The sequence below is a fragment of the Platalea leucorodia genome, assembly GCF_965183815.1.
Source record: "Platalea leucorodia genome assembly, chromosome: 1".
Taxonomy (NCBI): domain Eukaryota; kingdom Metazoa; phylum Chordata; class Aves; order Pelecaniformes; family Threskiornithidae; genus Platalea; species Platalea leucorodia.
This window is the reverse complement of record NC_138823.1, coordinates 7,809,164-7,829,746: the sequence shown is the minus strand read 5'-3', so window position 1 is coordinate 7,829,746 and position 20,583 is coordinate 7,809,164. Positions and strand designations below refer to the sequence as shown.

The 20,583-nt window shown below is 35.3% G+C and overlaps 1 protein-coding gene across 3 annotated transcripts in view; it reads left to right on the top strand.

Moving 5' to 3' along the window:
• The window catches only part of KHDRBS3 (KH RNA binding domain containing, signal transduction associated 3), a 92,613-nt gene extending 73,637 nt beyond the window's left edge, over window positions 1–18,976 (top strand). For 2 of the 3 annotated variants that reach the window (XM_082306783.1, XM_082306782.1), the window contains 2 exons: window positions 14,035–14,093; window positions 17,425–17,688. In XM_082306783.1, the coding sequence (XP_082162909.1) occupies window positions 14,035–14,093; window positions 17,425–17,516 (151 nt within the window). In that variant the 3' untranslated portion in view covers window positions 17,517–17,688. Of the gene's footprint in view, window positions 1–14,034; window positions 14,094–17,424; window positions 17,689–18,939 lie in introns of those variants that run through there. The other variant, XR_014227657.1, reaches the window with a different exon arrangement.
• Window positions 18,977–20,583: the final 1,607 nt, after the last annotated feature.

Sequence of the window (20,583 nt, the reverse complement as noted above, 5' to 3'; positions counted from 1 at the left end):
TGAATTCCTTCCCTCACTTCATTCTCAACAGTATTTTTAAGTACTTCTGATTTATTTCCTTAAAACTTTGCTTTCTTCAAGGGAGTCGCTATTTGAAAACTCCATGAATTACAAGGAATACTAATGTGTCCCAGTGATGGGAAAAATGCTATGAAGTACAAACTACTTGTATTAGGTCGTAGTTTGAACTTAATGGCAAATATCACATGACATATTATTTAGCAGCTTGTCCATTATGTACTTCTAACATGCACGTCTGGAAGGGGACCTTCTGTGCACCTTTTACTGAGTTGTAATTTATTCTCACTCTTTTTCTCTTAGACCAAGCGCTCATAGTTCAGTAGTAGATCAGTAGTAGATTTTGTAATGTCATTGACAATTTCTTGAGACTTTTATGGGAATAAACTTCAAATGATTGAAACAAGAATGTTGAGAAAATCATAAAATAAAACTAAATAAAATGCCCTAATTCTACATTATTGCTTTGGTTATTTGGGGTGATTAGAGCTTCAAACCTTGCCCTGTGAGAAGAAGAAAACAGTAGGAAAGGGAGATATTGGTGGGTATTGTGATGTTGATAAATACTGATTAGACTGTTTTACCTTCTGCTAAATATTTAAGACTTTTTTTACAATGTAGCCTTATCTGAAATAGTGTAGAACTGTTCACAGCAAAGTTGGGAACAAAGCTGTTTACACTTGACGTCTGCTCTGCTGTAGCATTGACACACCCAACTTGTAAGCTACTGAAAATTAATAAAAATAATTTGACTTAAGAAACCAGCAGCGTAGGACCTTCAAAATATGAGGCTCTGTAGGATGTTACATTTAGAGAGCAGCTGCTGGTAATGGATTTTTTTTCCAAAAAGAAAATTACCAAAATAGTCCTCAACTTTTATGTTAGTAATTCTGTTCTGTTTTACTGCTTCTAGTGTTGGTAAATGGGTTTATTGCACACAAACATTTGGATTTCATTACAAAGTTATTTGCCTGAGCCAAAACTAAACATTACTTGGATTTGATATTTTTTCCATGTTAAGAATGTTTTCACTAAGATTTTTTTTCCCTTTGAACTAAAATGACTAAAAAGCAAACCTCTCAAGAAATGAAATTGCTCTTCTAAAGGACCAATACATAAGAATATATATAATAATCTTAGATATAATATGTTATGCTTAGCCCAGTCTGGAAAGAGATACTTCATAAAATGAATGCTCTGCTTTGTATTTTACCTGTAATTTCACAACACATATACTACTAGATTTTGTTGAATTCATTATCTTCTGAATGATTACTTCATTTCCCCCCCTAATTTTATTAAGTGCAGCATGGTAAGAGAAAAAAAAGAAGTGATTCACTTGTGTTTCTCACGGGGTATTGACACTCATTTTCTGGCATATTTTCTGGCTTGGCTTGACAAAAGATTTTTAGGATTGTATTGGCAGGCAAAAAGTAATAGCTATAAACAGCCATCTGAGATACCTAGAACAGCATTCCTATCTTTAATCTGAATATCAAATAGTAGCCCATATTGCAAAATGTCATTTTGTAACCACTAAGAGATACTTATCATATTTAGGTGCATAACAATGTCCTTACTGTGAAGGAAATTAGGGAAAAGTGTACTGTTTTCATAGTGGAGCCTTATCATTCTTGGTGTTTTGCCCTCATAAAGCAATGGAAAGAAAATACATTTGCGCATAGAGGGCATTCACGGGTTTAACATGCATCATTTAGTGAGTAGCATGTGCAAATAACTTTCCCTCTTTCCTTTTGTAAGTTGAAAGCAGTAATCTTAAAGTAATAGTATTTCTAGTATGTCTTCTGATAGTAATTTCCCTAGAAGAGTGTGATATTAATGATATTGTGTATTAAAGAGAAAATTTGAGAAATAGCTTGTAAACGGAAAAGATGGGTTTTCTCATTAAACTATTTGCAGTAGTTTTTCAGTATATGAGCCCTCTTCCTGCACCTTATCAAAACTCTGTTAATGTTCACAAACGTACTTTGCGTGTACAACCTACATGTGTGATACAGTGGAGACAGTTGAAATACTAATTTTGTTTTAAAAGTTTGTGCTTATTTTAGTGATTCCTCTGTTAAAGATGGAAATTCTCCAAATTTGACCATTCAGCATGACTCTCCTTTATTGCTTTTAATGTTGATGTTTCTAGTGTATTTCCCAGAAATGGCCAAATCTGAGAGGCACTAGGATGGGTGATATACAGTATGCTATCCTTCATATCTGAATATTTCTGTGCGCATTAAGGTAGTTGAGATTTTGCATGCCTCTGCAAATAATTCTTCCTTTCTATAACCTAGCTGCTTGCTGCTACCAAATCATGTGTGTTTAAAAGTTTAATGGCATTTTATTTCACGTTGTGTGAGACTGTATCCGTGCTTGTGCTGGCAATCTGAAGCTTTAGTTAAAACCTGTCACAGCACTAATAGGGAGAGAAACATCAGCATTTTCTCCAAGTTCTCATCTATCTTAATGCCCTGTAATCCTCTAAAAAACAGTTTTCCTTTAAAATATTTTATTATCCACAGTTGTTTGTTCATGCAACAAAGCCCCAAATAGTGCTTCAGGATGTCTTTTAACAGAATTATTTTTTATGGTCAAAAAGACTTAAAAAATATCCCTTGGAGCTGTACTGAGCTTGACTAGGTATCTTAACTGATTTTTAGAAGAGATGTGACTAAATTATATGTATAGTTTTTTGCAGAGGATTGTTAGATGATATCTTTCTAGTATAACCTGGGATGGTTAATCACTGGGCTGTTCAGTATTGTTATAAAAAACCAAAGCAACCTAAAATTAATTTAACAAAATATTTCTCAATTTCTGAAAATCAGACTAGGAAATACTTAAAGCAGCCGAGACAGTTTTACCTAAATAGAGCATAATGAACACTCTCAAGAGCTATGATCATTTATGGTCGATACCCGATGCCTAGCTAAGGAGAGCAGCAAGACTAGGCTGAATGTCACTGTGTCTTGCAGATCAGATTTTACATTATGCAATCAGTAATTCCTTCATAAAATTTCTTCCATATATGTATGTAGTAGTTTAACGTGTGCAGTTGTATGCCAAAAACCTTTTTGGATCTTACGGTTGAACTTGAGTTATAAGTGTGAAACACCATGCTCATGTGACTGCCCGCGCTGATTTTTTCTTATGTCAGATTTGTCAGCTCCCCTGACTAGTGCATATGCATGCTTACTTACACAACCAAGCTGACTCTTAAAGGACTTCTCTAAATTTGTCTAGACCTGTAATCCTTTACTTGGATTTATTGCAGAAAGTCGTGGGTGTTTTTAATGGCCTGATGTTAATGCTAGACCAATTTTATTATGAAAACTCAAGAGAATATTGTGGAGGAAGCAGGAGCACTTAGTTGGGTCTTTATTTAAATTTGTAGATCAATTTAAACGTTTTCAGCATGAAGAAAAACTCTGTTTATTTTAAATCTCTGAAATACATTTCAAATTGAGCAAAAGTGCTTTCGTCCCTTAGTGGCTCCATACATGATCTGCACAAGTGTTTGTGAAGACAATAATAGGGCAAAGGGAAATGGATGCTAATAAATCAATTGGCACTGTCAGTTCCCTGTTTAATGTTCTCTAGAATACGTAAGATTTATCACTGAGGAATTGTAGAATAATGGTAGTGTATGGAAACAAAGTCCACCAGGGAGATGTACTACATCATTCGGATTTAGCGCTGCCATCTGCTTAATAGCATTGAGATGACTACAGAGGTACTTATGATCAACCATTCAGAGCAGTGACAGATGCTGCAGAGAGTTAACATGCCAGAGAATGAGGTTTGTTACTAAAATTCAGATTATGTGACAAGGTTGCCGAGAAAGGGGGCTGGGTTTGTTACCTCTCCAACAGCATTAAAGGTTTACTGTGTGCTTTTAAGTTTACTATCAAGAGAGAATGGCTAACACAGTTACTGTAGTACAGAAAAATGTGGAGAACCCCATCTGTTTGCTTCATGGCACTCAGAAGTTTGAAATAACTTCTTTAGGCTTGTCTGCTAGTATTTAAAACTGGATATGACTTTTCCTGAAAAAAAAAAAAAAAAAAGCCCTGCTTTTAGCTAGCTTTATTGTTTTTTTGTTTGGGGTTTTTTTACCTACAACAGAGATCAGCAGTCTCAACTGTAAAAGGAATAGTTTGTATAACTGTATACCTGTGTCTGTTTAGTGGCAAAAATAAGTCATTCGTGTAGTACTGTAGTCATTTTGTGTTTAATTAGAATTTATAATTTAAAAGCTGGCTTAGGTCTTTAGTCTTGGTGATCTCACCTTCACTCCATTGCAGGAGAAATTAATCTATACACTGATATAAAAGGGGAAATATTAGGACTTAAGGTAATTGCTGGCACTGTCTACAGTTTTCTGCACTGTTTTCTGGTTTCTGCACTTATTAATGCTCTAGATTTCTCTTGGCAACAACCATTGTGCCATTGGCTTAAATGTAGTGTTTCTCAGTTGCTCTTCTTGCATATCTAACAATAATTGTTACCATGTCTAGTTATACCAAAATGTGATACATTCAAATACCTGTAAGTTGCCTGTAGACCTTAGAGCCATCCAGGCAAGCTAATCTGAATTGAAGGAATTGGCAAATTCTCCTTAGTATACCTATGTTTGTTCAGTGCCTCTAGTTCACGTGTTTATTGGTTAATGTGTTGGGAAGTGAGAAGTACGTGCTGCAACTTTATTTTAAATTATTTATGTAAAAGCATGAAAAGATAACTGCCCATGTGGTAATTCCGAAGCATGCTAAAAACCCGGTGATATGAATGCCATGCAGGGAGGCCTTATTCTTTGCTGTTTGTTTCGACGGCGATTGATTCCAGACATAAAATTTTTTTAAAGTAGGGAAGACTATGCAAAAAGACCCAGTGGTTTAAAAGGTTTGAGGAAACTTGTTTTGTAGCTTGTGGTAGTTACTTAAGAACTAAGTAACTGGATATCAGGTTGAAAAGAGGACTGAAAAACCCCACCTTGAAATCCAGCAGTGGCCATTGTTCAACAGGTGCCTAAATAATACAACTGAATTGGTTTGCTAAAATCCTTTAAAAGTCTAAATCCCTGATTTTGTGCCACTCCAGAGGCACCTTAGTTTTGAGAGAAGCTGATTCCTGGTATGTAGTTCTTGGCAAGACCTTCCCCATTTTCCACTAGGAACTTAAATTTTCAGGTGTATTCTGAAACTGTGCTTAGTAGTCATACAAAAGATGACAACATTGCTGTTTATAAGAGGAGGATTTTCGTAAAGAGCTGAGCGTATGGATTTGAAATTGGCTTATGGAGGTGTTGCTATTGGTATTTGAAAGTTAATTGCTAACATTTTGTTTGTGATGCTCAGTGTTTTAAATTTACATTGTTAAGTTTGTCAGCAATCATGCATTTCCAGGGTGCATAAATATGCATTATATGCAAAACAGTGTCTGTTACTGTAGCTTTTCAAGATGTAATTCTCTGGATTTTAATGCTAGTAGCTGTTTGTATGTCATGCTCTGACTTATAAATCAAATCAATCCACAGCAGTTTGATTTCTGGGGATAGTGCAAATGGCTGGTATTTTGCAGTTGTTGCTTATGAACACCTGGTATGTCCGAGCTTATTGGAGGTTATAATTCTGCACAAATAAAGCCTGAAAAGTATTAGCATAAACAAGCTAATATGTCTTTTAACTGGAAATCCCTTCCATGTGGTTTCCTGCTTAATTTTTACGCTCATATTATTGGAACAGATTATCTTCTGCAGTTTTCCAGATCTAGTTCTTCAGGTTGAGATAGGTCGCTTTCCTTTTTTGTTACCTACTAAAATGTGGCAAGATAAAATATTCAGAAGTGTCTCAATAGCACAGATAGTTTTATTTGTGAGTCTAGCATACATGCTTTTTTTTTTTTTAAAATTGGTTTACAGAAATCTAGTCTGAAACCTCAGTAAACAGGAATGAGACTAAGGCAATTCAAGTGTAATGATGGAAAAAACTTATCTGTAAAGGAAAAAGTAGTCTTAACACAAATATACCACATACTGCACTCACAAAATTGGAAAAGGTTTTGAGAATCCTCGCCATGTTGACATTAGTAGATTGGGTCACTATTTAGGAAATGTTAGGATTACTTTTAAGTTGCACTAATTATACTTAGTAAAATGCTTTTTAGATACAAAAAATAATTCTAGTTTTCTTCATGGCTTTGCTATTAAACTTAACTATGACTATGCCTCAATGTTTAGAAAACAAGTGAAAATGCATTTAAAAATAGACCTGTTGGAGAAAACTTAGAGGTGTATAGTAGTACAAAAAGTAGTAACATGAAATTTTCAATATCTGAGGAATCCAAAAAAGGAATTATTTCATAAAATTATATTATTAATTTTGCGTGATTGGTTTAATTTTACTTAGGTGATTGTACAGCATCTTAAACTGGGTGCTTGAATTACTGCAATATAATTATCAGAGGATGAGTATTTGGTAGGATTTAGGATTTTTGTCCTTGACTGATTACACAGGTGAAAACATGAGAAATGGATAGGTCAAATAAGATCTTTTAAGAAGTCCTTAATAGAAAGAAAAACTCATTAACAGTGACTATTTTTGAAACATTAAATGCTATATTGTAGTTATTAATAGTAACTTGTGGAAGTAGTCATAGTTTAAATTGAAGTCGTCATATAATTATTTTTAATTACAGTATGTTTTAAAAAAAAAAAAAGTACTTTAATCTTGGATGATGGAGGTAACGAAGGAGAGTATCTAATTGCTAGGCCTCAGCAGGATGCTGCAGCAGCACTGCTAGATATATTGTCTCTGGAGACAGAACTTGGATAATCAGGCTTCCAAATCTTACAAATTAAAGTTACTATTCATTTAGAAATAACTTTTCAAATATTTTACATAATAGACTTTCTACCGGTTTCGTTAAGAGATACCACGATAAGGAAGAGGGACTACATAGTCTTTCTATGACTAGAGAAAGGACGTCATAAATTCACGCTTGCAGTAGATAGTGAAGAATATACATAAGGAAGATTTCTTTTCCCCAGTGTGGAGTGGAGGAGGAACTTCACTGGAAACTCACACTTTCTTGGAAGCCAATGTCTATTAGTTGAATGAGAGAGGCATGAGAAATCAGGCTTCATCAGTTCAGAACATATTTTTGTCGCAGAACACATTTTTGTAGATGAAAATTTGACACTGTTTTGCTGGTTGGCAGTCAACATACTGTGTCTGCTTACTAGCAGTAACTGAAAATTGCAGTTTTTTCTCTTAGACTATCCTGTAGTATTTAGTTTGCTTTCAGGGAAAGAAAAATCTTACTGCTTTCCGTTGGTGAGGAAATACCTATTTAATTGGGCAACTTTAGAAAAGAGAGATGGTTGCAGGAAAACTTTTAAATTGGTCTTATTTGTTTCTTCTACTTGTATTTTATTTCAGAAATACTGGGAGCTGTAAATTGTACTTTTAAGCACAATTTTGGCATCATTCAGTTGACAGATGATGAAAAGTACAGTTTAGTAACCATCAGAATTTGAGGTTTATTGTGGTGCAATTGTCAGGTGCAATGTCCTTGGAACGTACATGTTAATAAAAGTAGTAGAGCCCACATAAGCCCAGCAAACAAGTCTTAGCAGTTAAGTGGATTGAATTATCTTTAACGGAAGAGGTCTGCCTTATTGTACTTGGAGAGGCAAGGCTTGAACCCTGCATGTGTAAGGGGCATTAGAAAAGCACTGAAAAGATCTCAGACATGATAATACATTGCTTTTAAGATCTGTCAGATGCTTATGATTTTTGCAGCCCTGAAAACAGTTAAATACAGTCTCTTTAACCAAATATATTCCTTGATGGCATTTTTATTATTTTTGAATTATAATCATAAAAATGGGATGGAATGATATTTTTTCTCCCAAATGCTCTTCAATTTCAACTGATGAGTAAAGGTAGCAAATTTATAGGAAACTGATGAAAGTTGTACTATTCCTTCAATAAATTAGAAAGACAAAAAGGTATGGTGTATATCTTGCTGAGTAGTATTTGCAATGACAGAATGGTGACATACAGTCTGTCCAGTTTTTGTGGAAGCTGACGTATTAGAGGCAGTATTGTCTTGTACTCCAGTCTGTGAAAAGTAACATCATCTTGGATCTCTAACAACATCTTATGCAGGATGTTGTTAAGGGATTTCAAGAGGGATATCAAAAGGGATAACCAAGAATTAATGCAATAATACCCACAGCTCTTTGAAGTATTGCAATGGATAGTCTAAAGATTTTGATACCTGTCAGATCTTCAATATTCTCTGCCGTTTCCAGTGTCCTGAGTAGTCTTGTCTGTCTGGAGGGAAAGGGAAAAAAAAAAACCATCCTTTTCCAATGTTAATGTTCGTGTTGGTTCATGTCTCTGTTCTCCATTTAGCAGTTCCAACACATTTGGTACACGCCTGGATAGTTTAAGACTTCCAGTTTAGTTTCCTCTAATAGCAGTCTAGTTCACTTCCCCCAAACTGCTTTGCAAACCAGAGAAATGTGATGTAGGGATGGCTGGGGCTTGGTTCTAATTCACAGGCCAAACCAAAATGCTGATGTTTACACAGCCTGAATTTTTAGGGTTTTTTTCTGCTGGTGCTTTCTTGTTTGATGTAATGAATTTGACATTTTACTTAGCATTTCTCATGTTTAGGAATGGATTGTTGCTGTATTCTATTCGTAGTTTCAATGTAAAGCTATAGGTCCCTGCTGCTGCTGTTCCCAAAAGGAAGCCTTATTTGTGCTGTGTGCTTCAGTCACCTCTGCTACTTGCCATTTACCTTTCCCGTTTTGAGAGATAGGACATGAGAGTGGAATTGAGGGGAAAAAAAGACTGAATGAGTTCACAGACAGCAATAACTGGACATTTCAGATGGTAAAACTGTTCACTTTAGGGAAATGTGTAGTGTTCTGCTAGAAATATGTAGATAGACATAGTTCCGTGCCTGGTAGGTAGCACCAGAATGCAGATGCCTCTGAGGGCATTTCACTGTTCTATGGAAGTGAAATTTATTACAATTTCCACCATAAAAAGTAATTTCTAAATAGTGATAGCTCAGGGAATCCTTGAGGGGGCACTCTGGTCATCTTGTAGGATTATAGGAAATGATCTGCTATTTGTATTATCCATATGAGAGTACAATAGGATATAATTTAAGGAAGATTGCATCATTTTTTGTATTTTATAAAGCTTTCACATACAGGTCTTAGTTGCTTTCTGAGATCATTATGTTTTACTGGCATAAACTGAGATGCAGGGATTGAGAGTATGTACGAAAAACTTCTGCTAAGAAGTGGCAGAACTGGGCATTAAATAAAAATCTATCTGCAAGATGCAAGAAAAGATGTGGGTCTCCTCTTGATATCCTGGTTTTATGCTATCCTGCTGTAAGCTGGGTTACAGAATACAGTGTTCTGATGATTCACAGAAGCATTAAGAACAGATACTCCACTCCATGTTCAAGACAATTGTGGCTTCACTACAGTGATTGTTGTCTTGACAATAACGTTTGGGACACTTTTCTTCCTTTTTACTGTTGACGGATGCTTTTTGATATAAGCAGCAGCTGAGTGTGGAGATCTGGTAGGAATGACAAAGAGAGGCTTGTCCTTGTGGGAAAGTTCTTTTCGGACGTGGTCATATCATCAGAATCTATCGTATAAGACCCCTTGCTAGAGAGATTCTCATTTGTTCTTTCTACTTTGCTGTTCTATGACCTCTGTGTAGAAGGACAAAGGTGGCACGTGTGAAGCTACTCTTAACAGAAGAGGAACCCTTTGTGTTTCAAAGGGCTTTTTGGTTGCTTTCTGAAACTGCCTTGGCTTCTGTCTAAAGGGATCAGTCCCAAAGTAACTTGTGATACCAATGTGCAAAAGAAAAAGCAGAATTTTTTTTTTTTCCATTTTTCCCATATTAAGTGTTACTAGAAGCTGAACTGGTTGCAAAAGCTGTTTTTCCTCACTGAAGAGGAAGAAAGTTTCGGTTCACTCAGTGCTTAAACCCAGTAACCAGGCTTGTCAGTGCTTAAGTCTGGGCTTTTCCAGTAAACTAGAACCTTTCAATCAGAGACCTCTTACTCTCCCCTTAGCAATCAGGCTCCCTGCCATACTACTTTTCTTTCAAACACAGGAATGGCATAATAGTAATTCTAAAAGATGCCTGTATCAAATCTAAAGAGCCATGGCAATTGCATTCATTAATCACAATATACTTTGACTACCTTTATGCATTTTTTGGAAATACTACAGAACACTTGCACTGTGTAGTTAACATGCCTGTTCTAGGATTGTCACAAAAATAGCTTAATGACCTGTTCTGATATCTTCACGAGTGTTAGGTTGAAACTCTACTGTTCTGTTGATATCTGTCCCAAGAGAATATTCCAACATCTCTAGACAGAATAAGCTAATAGTTAACATAGTATAAAAGGTATGAGTTCCTTAAGACTTAATCATCATGTCAAGAGCAGTTACTGTTATTTGGTTTTTTTCATAAAGATTTGTTCTTCTATTATGGTTCATCAAGATATTTTCAGAAACAATCAGCTTAGCAGAAAAGCCTGAGAAATTCAGGTCATATTCCACAAGACCTCTGAAGGCTTATGTTGAATACCTCTAAATTAAAGTATTTTAAGACACATCTCACAGCACAGTGGTTCTGGAAAAATGGCAGGAAGCTTCCCAGTCCTCTCTTGTACTAGATTAAAAAAACCCTCCTCTAAGGCTTTACTTCATCAGTGATGCAGTGCAAAAATCTGAGGTTGCTCTTGTCTATCTCAGGCTGTTTCTTGAATGGAGAAAACAGGCACTTCCCCTGGCCTTATTTAAACTACTTAAGCCTCACTTCACACTTCTTTTAAGCATTGTAGGATTAATGCCCAGCCCTCAGCAATTAGAAGTGACATACTTCTTAAATTTGTTGTTTGCTAATCCTTTTTTTTTTTTTTTCTCCTCTCCATCTCTGTCTTCTCTTTTGTCAGCCCAAAGACATTGTGCTGGAATGGGAATAGAAGTTAAATATAAGTAGATGTAAGCAAGGGCTCTGTATGTACAAAAGATCTGATTCACAGCTGATACTCCAGTGTTGATTGCAGTTCTACTGTTTACTTGATGGTTAGGAAAATGCTTTAAACCTCTCCTGACTATACCATGTAATGCAATTGTCCATCTACAAAGTAGACATCACAGAATTTTCAGGTACTGCCCTCATCTGCTGCTAGGGAGAAACGACTTGCAGACAACTGGAGAAGTAAGGAAAAATTAAGAAAAGAAAATTGAAGAAAATGGCTTCAAGACGACATTTCACATCTTAAAACATACGAACTTAAAGCAGACTTGGTTTAGTCTTGCTGGGTTAAAAAGGAAGGGATCCATGGTATGTTTTTTACCTTGTTCTGAAAGGAGCGAGGCACATGAGGTGAAAAAGAAAACGAACACATTTTGTGTTTTTGTTCTCCTTTCTACAAGAGGAAATGAAAGGAATAGGAAGAAAAGGGTTTCCCTTCCAGAATAAATCCATTAAAGGGAAATAGAGTTTGAATAGTCTTCAGTCAGAATGCTGAGATATCAGAGAACATATATTAAAAAAAAAAAATCAATATCAAGGATGCTTTTAAAACAAAAATTGACATCATACCTTCTGTCCAGAGGAAGAATATTAATATACCTACTTAATTCCTCACAATAGAATTGACTTCCACTCTCTCAGTTAACGAGTTCAAATGTACAGTTTACAAAAGTTTGATATTGCAGGTTCCTTTGACTAGGTTTCCTTTTAGCAGGTGATTGCTTTGAAGAAAATATAGTTCTGTAAGCCATAACTTCGTATACAGTACTAGATTTTTCTGTAATTCCTCCCAAAAACCCTCAGATATCTTGGGTTTGGCTGTGAACTTCATGGGCTGTTCAGACTGTTACAGGTGAAACAAAATAATCTTTTTAATGTTTTCTCTTTTACCCAGAACTCGTTACAGCCATCTGTATGTACCCTTTTCTTTGGGTCATAGTCTTTAAGTTATCTGAAGTTTTGCATTTGTTTAACATACAGTTGAATTGAGAGAGCACTGGCGTTGTTCATAGAGCACAAATGGAAGTGGTCAGAGTAGAGAGTATTGAATTGGACTAGGCAACATTACTTCACATTATAACTTGCACTTTTTGGAAAGATTATTAATTTTGATGGGTCATGATATACTTTCAGTATAAGTAAAAGATTTTTTGTCTCTGTTTATTCATTTTGCAATTTTTATGCTGTAAAATGAGTCTTTTTTTGCTTAATAGATATTTTAGGTCTATGAAATGAAACTCTGCAAAAGTCATTCTGACAGGATTGACAGATGTGGGGATAGGGCTCAGCTGCTATAGGCTTCTAAACTTGATGACAGCCTTAAAATAAATATCAAGTACTGTGTGGAAGGATAGTTGAATGTCAGTTTTAAGTTGTCAGAATAAAGACTGTTTTATCACTGGCTGCTGCAGGGCAAAATTATGTTATTTCTTGTTTCAAACTTTGTCCTTGTTATTCTGGGGTCCTCATCACATGGACTGACAAACCATAGATAACATTTAGGTTGTATACAGCTACTTTTTTGTGGGTATTCATAGTGCATTCTGGTTAAGGTTTTGTTTAGGAAGCCTTTTACTAGCAATAACAGATACTCATCTACACTTTTTAGATATGCATTTGCACACATCAGAACTGTATTATTTCTGGCCTGGATTATTTTGTGGTATTTAAAACTTTTTAGTTAAAAAAAACCCCAAAACAAGAACAAACAAACAAAACAACAACAACAAAAAACCTAAACCACGAACAACCCAAACACAGCAAATGATCTTTATCTTGTGTCAGTTTAGAAGTGATTGTGATGTGTTATTTGTACATAACTGCTTTACCTGCTAATGCATGTTAAGGCTATAAATTGCCTTTTCTCTCTGTTTTTTATTTTGTTAGCAATCAATCTAATGTTAGAAACATTTTGTCAATATTAGTAATTACTTGCTAGTGGACATATATTACAGTGATTTCCTTCTCACCCAGAACGTAATGACTTGGTAGCATCAGTTTGTATTTTCCAAATATCATCAGCCCTGGGTCTGGCTGGGTTTAGAAAGAAAAAGAAAGAAATAATTAAGAGACTTGCTTTTGATGCCCTACAAACATGTCTAATAGACTTTTGTTCTGTCAGTTATATAAAAGACTATACATAGCTGTACTTCTGTGAAATATGAAAGCATAATGGAAAAGTAGTATGTACTAAGGCTTGTCCCTCAGGTTCCATTCAGTGGTCTTAATACAAATAGAAATGCCATTATGAAATGGAAGACTATTTTAGGCCGTGGTTATGGTATTCATGAATACTTTTGAATCCTAATGACTGCAGATTTCTGCTTTTAACTATGAAGTTCCTGTTGTTCTTTCTTGTCTGCCTATTAAAATGATAGCTTTTGCATATGTGTACATTTATCTTGTTTTGAAGACACTGGAACCTGTACACATATAGAAACTATATAACCCTCTGATGAGCATGTTGCTTGTCCTTTGCATTTTTATCAGTGAATTTAAAGATGCAAAGACAAAATGCTAGGCAACAGTAGGTAATGAAGTTTGTAAGACAAAGGAGTTAGGTTCAGTACCTACACCTCCTACTCTTCTTTCATTGGGACTCATAAGATCTTCAGCCTTCCTGCCTATAAGTATAGTTATAAATATAAAATTCGCACATCCACTTTTAACACTGTGGACCAGGGGCTCAATGATGAAAAAAATCTTAAATGGAAGTAAATAGGGTTTATTTTCTCTTATTAATGAACAAACAAGACCTAAGATGCCATTGTCACATGAATTCTTACCTTAGGGTATGTCTACATCCTTCAAGCTTTCTTCTTTTCAAAGGTAGAATGTGTAATGATAAACATGGCTCCTTAAAATGTAACTGCTTTGTTATTTCTTCTTCCTCTTCCCTCGTCCCATACAGTGGAGCAGATTACTATGACTATGGCCATGGACTGAGTGAAGAAACATATGACTCTTATGGTGAGTAGCTTTGAGCTGAATGACTGTGGTGGTAGACTCTTGAAAAAGCATAATCAAAGAAGAATTTCTGTAAGGCAAGCTTCAGTTCTGCAGTGGGTAACAGCTGTTCAGGGATTCCTGCGCTGTCACAGAGCTCCTCATGTGGTTATTGAGAAAAATACTGAAGGAGGTTTCTGTGGTCTGTTAGCTAACATAGTCATGTGAAAAATAAAATCTAAATCATGCTGCAAGTACCCTTTTCATGTCACATTCAAAGACATTTAAGGAAAAAAAAATGGGGGTGTAGGACCTTTTTTCAGGAGCTGTTTGCAGCTGAAAGCAAATGCTTCCAGTGTGGCACAACTGGCACTGAAACTTGATACAAGGTAAGAATATGCTGAAGTTCTCAGCTGAATCAGGGCCTAATTGAGTGCATTTTAGACTTTTATGGTCTTTTTGTATTAGTTCATTTTCATGCATCAGTCTTGTGAAATCAAGCAGGGAGTCATTATGTAAAGTTTATGAAAGTAGTTTAGGTAGCTAATAGACATGAGGGCAGTGGGTTACTCATGGAGACAAAACAATGTGTAGTGAAGCAAAAAACATACGCTAGTGGTAAAGATCACATTTTTTTAAGCTAGAAGTGTGGTAGTGACAGGTTTAATTAAAGAAATCTGTTCCGGATTAGAAGCATAAAGCACGTGAAAAGGTACCTTTGCTTAAGGGATAAATGGTAAATCTCTGGCTAGAGATCAGAGAAATATAATCTAGATCACTCAAATCTCAAACATTTGAGGATTGTTAGTAACTAGTGTAAAAGAGTTGTGATTCTGGGTAATGGATGCTTCAGTGCTGTACTTAAAATTTTCCATGGTGTGTTTCTTGAACTCCATTTGGAAGTGCTTCCTGCTGAAAAATGAAATGGCCTCAACTAAGCTGTTGTGATAAATGCACCTAATACGGAAGTTTTGTCAATGTCATCTGCTTAAACTAATTATTTTGCTTAAGAGGAAAGTCAGTTCATCAAAAGAAGAGGTTGCTTGAAATTCCTCTGTCCCCTAGCACTTTCAATTGGTCTTGGTAGATGTATAGGTTAAATCTTTATTTCAACATTAAAATAAACTGTTTGCCATTATAAGCCTGGTATTTCTAAGACTATTTCATGAATGCAAAATTGATGGGGGGGGGGGAAAATGTATGAAACTGCTTAATGTAGATAGAGTTGACTGATGGGGAAAAATGTGGATTGCAGTATTTAAGGAGGAAAATATGGATTTTTCGTTGCTTTTGCATTTAAAATTGGTTTTCTGTTTATCAAAGCACAGCCACTCAGAATATTAAGTGATGTATTTACTCAAGTTAAGAGGAAAACTATAAATACCTTGAAGAATGATTATGGGTTACAGCCACTGAAGTTTTTGCATATACAAAAAAATAGTCATACACTTTATTTCTTAACTAGCTGACCCTCAAGTACATCCTTAATTGCAGAGTTAGATACTAAATAATCATCCTCACAGTATGTAAAAAACATGAGGTGCCTTGGACTAAAATTCGTAAGACCTTATAGTGGGCAGATGGTTGCTGAGTGCTGGCCAGGAGGAAACGGTTTCCTGGGAAGTACCTGAACTTGTCCTCCTCTGAGAAGCTCAGGTGCCGATCCAGAGGATGTAGGAAGAATATCAGTATTTTTAGCATTCGAAGCCCTGAATGGCACCAAATTGAAACCTGATAAAAAGGTGACTGTTTACCCTACTGATTTGATGAATTGCTTGAAAAGAAGCAAGTATTCCCCTTAAACTGTAACCAAGGCTGCTTTTTATGTTTAAACAGTTCTTTGCAACGGTGCTTAAAAGCTAAGATATTTTTAAACCTAACCCCTCAGCCAGCTGCCTTTGCTTGTTAGGCTAGGGTTCTTTTCCTTGCTTAATATAAGCCTTGTTTTCTGTGTGATGAAGAAGCACAAGAGGTTGCTTCTCCTGTATGTTATTCTGTTATCAGATTCCTGTGGAACTTGCCTGAGTTAAGAGTTTAATTCTTTCAGCCTTACACCAAATTTGAACCTTTTCTTTTTACCTCCTAGGCAAATGTTCTGACCACCTAGGTATGATATATAGCCTAGGCTCTGCAGGCAACCACCTAAATTTTTAAAAATAAAGTAGCTAGGATGAGACTTCTATGAAGAGATTGTGAAATTGGACCCTTGACTTATGGAATTCTTGTCACCTGATTTCAGATATCTACTGTTTGAGGAAGTTACCTTACCATTCAAAGTAGTACAGGGTTTCTTTGACTGTTACTTTTATTTTTTTTTAATTGACTAGAAAGACAGGTAAAGTGATGCCTACATTTTAGATTACCATACCTAGTCATTTGGATTCCACCCTTAGTTTCTGTATTTCATTGGGTTCACTCAGACACCTCTCTGCTTAGGGAAATTCTCCAAAAATAGATATGGAAGCACGTGCACTGTTTTCAGGTGTTTGCTTTTCGGATTTTTTGTATTGTTTTTTTTTTTTTCTCAGGGGCAGTACTGATTTGTTTACTTGATTAAAGTGTACCTAAGTACTGTTTCATTATAGTCTGCATTTGATCCTGTGTCTTCTCTTTTGTTGTAAATGTGTGGCACAGTAGGTCTGATTCTCATTTATTAGGACAATACTTTGCTACCTTTTGTTAATATTTATTACCACTAAAATGTGGTAGGATTATGAAGCATTAAATATAGCACAAGCTTTTCACAAACTTATTTTGTCGTCAAAATTCAAACAGGCAATCTCCCTGCCCTTTCAATTTTTTTTATAATCTGCCTTCCTATTTCTTGCATTTTAGAGGAAGTGTATGTTTACAGTAAAGTTGAATATTGCCCCTAGATTATTAGACGCCACAGGTGTTTGTAGTGATACTTGAGGCTCTTCACTATTGGATTGCATATTTGAATTAATCCTAAATTGGTACTGATGTAAAGAAACTTATTTCTGAGGGTAGCTTATTTGCTTATACATAATTCATATCCTCCATTCATTTAATCCTAGCATAATTATTTGTAGGTCTGCTACTACAGCTGGCATTTCTGTATTTTCAACAAGCAGGTCCAGCTGAATGCCAGAGCCCTAAATACAGGCCATTAGCCTGTCACACTCCCTGCTGTTATGTGCTGAAAGCATTGTAGGGTAGCTCATATAGATGTGTTGTACCCAGATTTTATGGTTCAAGTATTAGACTTCGCTTTGTACACCTTGGTTTCAGTAAATAAAGTATCGCTATCTAATTCACAATTAAATAAGGAAAAAATAAGTACAGCATCTGAGAACATTGGAAGAGGTCTAACTAATGTTTTCCCTTCTTGTAGGGCAAGAAGAATGGACCAACTCAAGACACAAGGCACCTTCTGCAAGGACAACAAAAGGAGTCTACAGAGACCAGCCATATGCCAGATACTGATTGTACTGTCTGATGTTGTGAAATATCCAATCTCCACCAGTCCTGTATACTGTTCAAAGTAATTTTTTCTATGAACAATCCCTTTTTATTAAATCAAAGCGCTTAAAAATCTGAATGGATGGACTGAACTTAAAATATTTTGTTGAAAGAACAACCTGGACATAAAGATATGTAAAACAAGGAACTTTGTTATTTCCAAACTGTATTTGAAAAAATAGGTGATCAAAAGAAATAACCTTTGATTAACTAGTGTTAAACAAAAAATAGGTTTACTAAATATGTTAGTCCATTCTTTTAACATAAGCGTAACCTTTTATTTTAAAGGTTTTCAACAATTTAGTTTTTAGTTTTTATTTTCAGCCATTTGCTAGTTTTTCTCTTTGCAAACATGCGTAAAAAGGGAAGCAAATTACAAATGCAAATAATGTGGTATTTTGTAACTCAAGTCTTGAAATGTTCTGTAGTGTTAAGCAAAGTTTTACCCTTGCTTGATACTAAATAAACTTTTGAAAGAAAATCAGTGTGTGTGAGATTAATTTTATGCTTTATCTTATAATAAAACTTCATAAATAGTAGTAAACAGGGAGGAATACGTTTAACAGTGATCAGCATAAAAGGCTCATATTAAACACTGCGCAACTTCTTTAAAAAAATGGTATAAACCTAAATGTATATATATATATTCACAGTAGATATAAATGCTGTTTAAAGTATCCAAATGGTATGGATCTGCTTGAGTGCCACATTAAATCAAAATATTTTTGTTAAAAATGGTTTAAAATAGCTAATGAATTTTCTGAAAAAGATGTGACTAGTTTTCATCTTGTTGAGCATTTTTTCACTAGTGCAACTTTGGAATTTTTATGAGAATTTTGGTACGTTAATGACCACCTCGCTCCGTGCTGGAAGCAATAAACACAAAGCTTTTAAAGACTTTCTGACTTGACTAATTGAGGTCGCTTTCGTCAGAGACAGAGGATGTGTAACCCTTAAAACGGTCTTCATTTGCAAAGGTAAATAAATCAAACAAGATTTTAATCTCAATTTATCTTAATATAACCAATAAAAACAGGGAGGCTACAACTTAGAAAGTTTCATTTTAGAATGTAGGAAAGACTTTAAGGACACCTAAATTCTCATTTTAAAACGTTTAATTTGTGTTAGTAATCTAAAAAGCCTTAGTTTAGCTAGTTAAATTTGGACAAACTATTCCCTATTAAACAACTGTAAAACCTCATAACCAATAGTTTGTAATATATTATTTTTCCATAAATTCTAGTAACTTAAACATTACAAATGTTATCTAAAGCTTTTTGTTAATCGTTAAGTTTCTATTAATTATAGTTTGATTTACATTGTTTTCTTTAGTTTTTATTTTAAAGTCTTTGAAATTTAGTAAAAATAACTCTTTCTCTCTTGTCAGGAAACCCACCTCCTTGGACAGCCAAGAGAACAAAAACCTTAATCTTCTGATGCTTCGGTAGGTATCTTTATTCATCTGTGAAATTATTAGAGAAATAATGGAGCTTTTGATCAGGTCCTTAATTCTTTATACACAAGGCTTTAATTTATGTAATGATTACAGGTACTGAGCTGGAGGCCAGCAAAAATCATTGGCTATGTTCAATTCTGGTGGGAAAAGTCATAGTTTTAAACTATAATTAAACAGGACATTAAATTCTCCCAGTGTGTGGACACTGTCCTCTGGCTGTTTGTTTATTGCAAAGTGTATGTAGCTTTGACATTTCAACCAATTAAGTATTTCATTGGATAGAGGAAGGTGAAAGAAAATGAATGTAATTTTATGCTATTAGTGCTCAAATGGGAACTTAAAACTCTAGTCTGGTCAGCAAACATTTCTGAAATGGTTTTCCAAAGCTGAAGAAAGTATTTTGTAGAATGATTTTCAATGTCAAGCATTTCTGCACAAGGAGCAGACTGATTTTTGGCACAAACGTAGGAGAAGGAGTCCATTGAGAAACATGAGCTGAAGAATAGCTAGCTCTACTGTTTCTGGTGAACTCAATATATTAAGTAAGAAATAACTGTTTTTAAGCTCAGATTGTGTATATTTCAAATAGAACAGATTTTTTCTTTATTTCCTACTTGGAATGGTAATTCTTCCTGCTAACCTAATGATCTCAGTGCCTTTAGTTGATGTGACTTAGACAAATAGAGCTCTATACTTTGTAATATTGCATATCTTGCGCTGTCTCTATATACCACAGTAAATTTGAGATTCCTGTCACAGGCTAAAGGAACTTTTTGTACATACATAATGGCTTTAGAACAATTTTGAGAGTATTTTGAAGATTTAAAGCAAAGGACCCTTTTAAGGTTAGGAGAGCTTGGAGAAGATTTCTGCCCTCTGGGGCTCAAAGGGCAAAGATTTGATACCAGCTGCTAGAACTGCTATGGCAAAACTGAGTATCTAAATATCTTTAAAAAATATTTATAATGGAATTGGCTAAATGTCTATTTCTGTTCACATCTTAAATCACATAATATGATGAGTTACGTAAGTTAAAGAAGTTTTCATTTGCAAATATGAAGTTTTATAATACCCATATACGATGAAACTTGATGGGTTGAAACTAAACTATGTAGTAGCAGGAATGGCTAGTAGATGAATAAGTGAATCAGGAGTGAATTCAACCTCCTGTAATATTTATCCAACTTTTGTTTTTTTGTTTTTTTAATGCCATCTTTCCTTACTGCCTCCTATACGGAGGATGAATGTATCAGGATGCATTCGTGCCACTTTTCTGCTACTTTGCCCTGAAGTCCTATAAACCCTTAAATTGTTCCAAGTTCCCTTCTGGCAGGGGGGAAAATTGTGTCCCTGTCAAATCATGCAGAGGCTGTTCGGGTGCGCCATTGTGTGACAGGATGTCATATGACTGGATGTTGCAGGTCACATGAGTAAATTAAAAGAAAATTCCCCTCCTGACCCATCGAATGGTCAGAAGTGATTTTCGGTTGTGTGCCAGATGTGCTTGTGACAGAAGATGGAGTAGTCAGTGGCCATATGGTGCTCCAATTAAGTAGCTGTGGCCCACCTTGACAG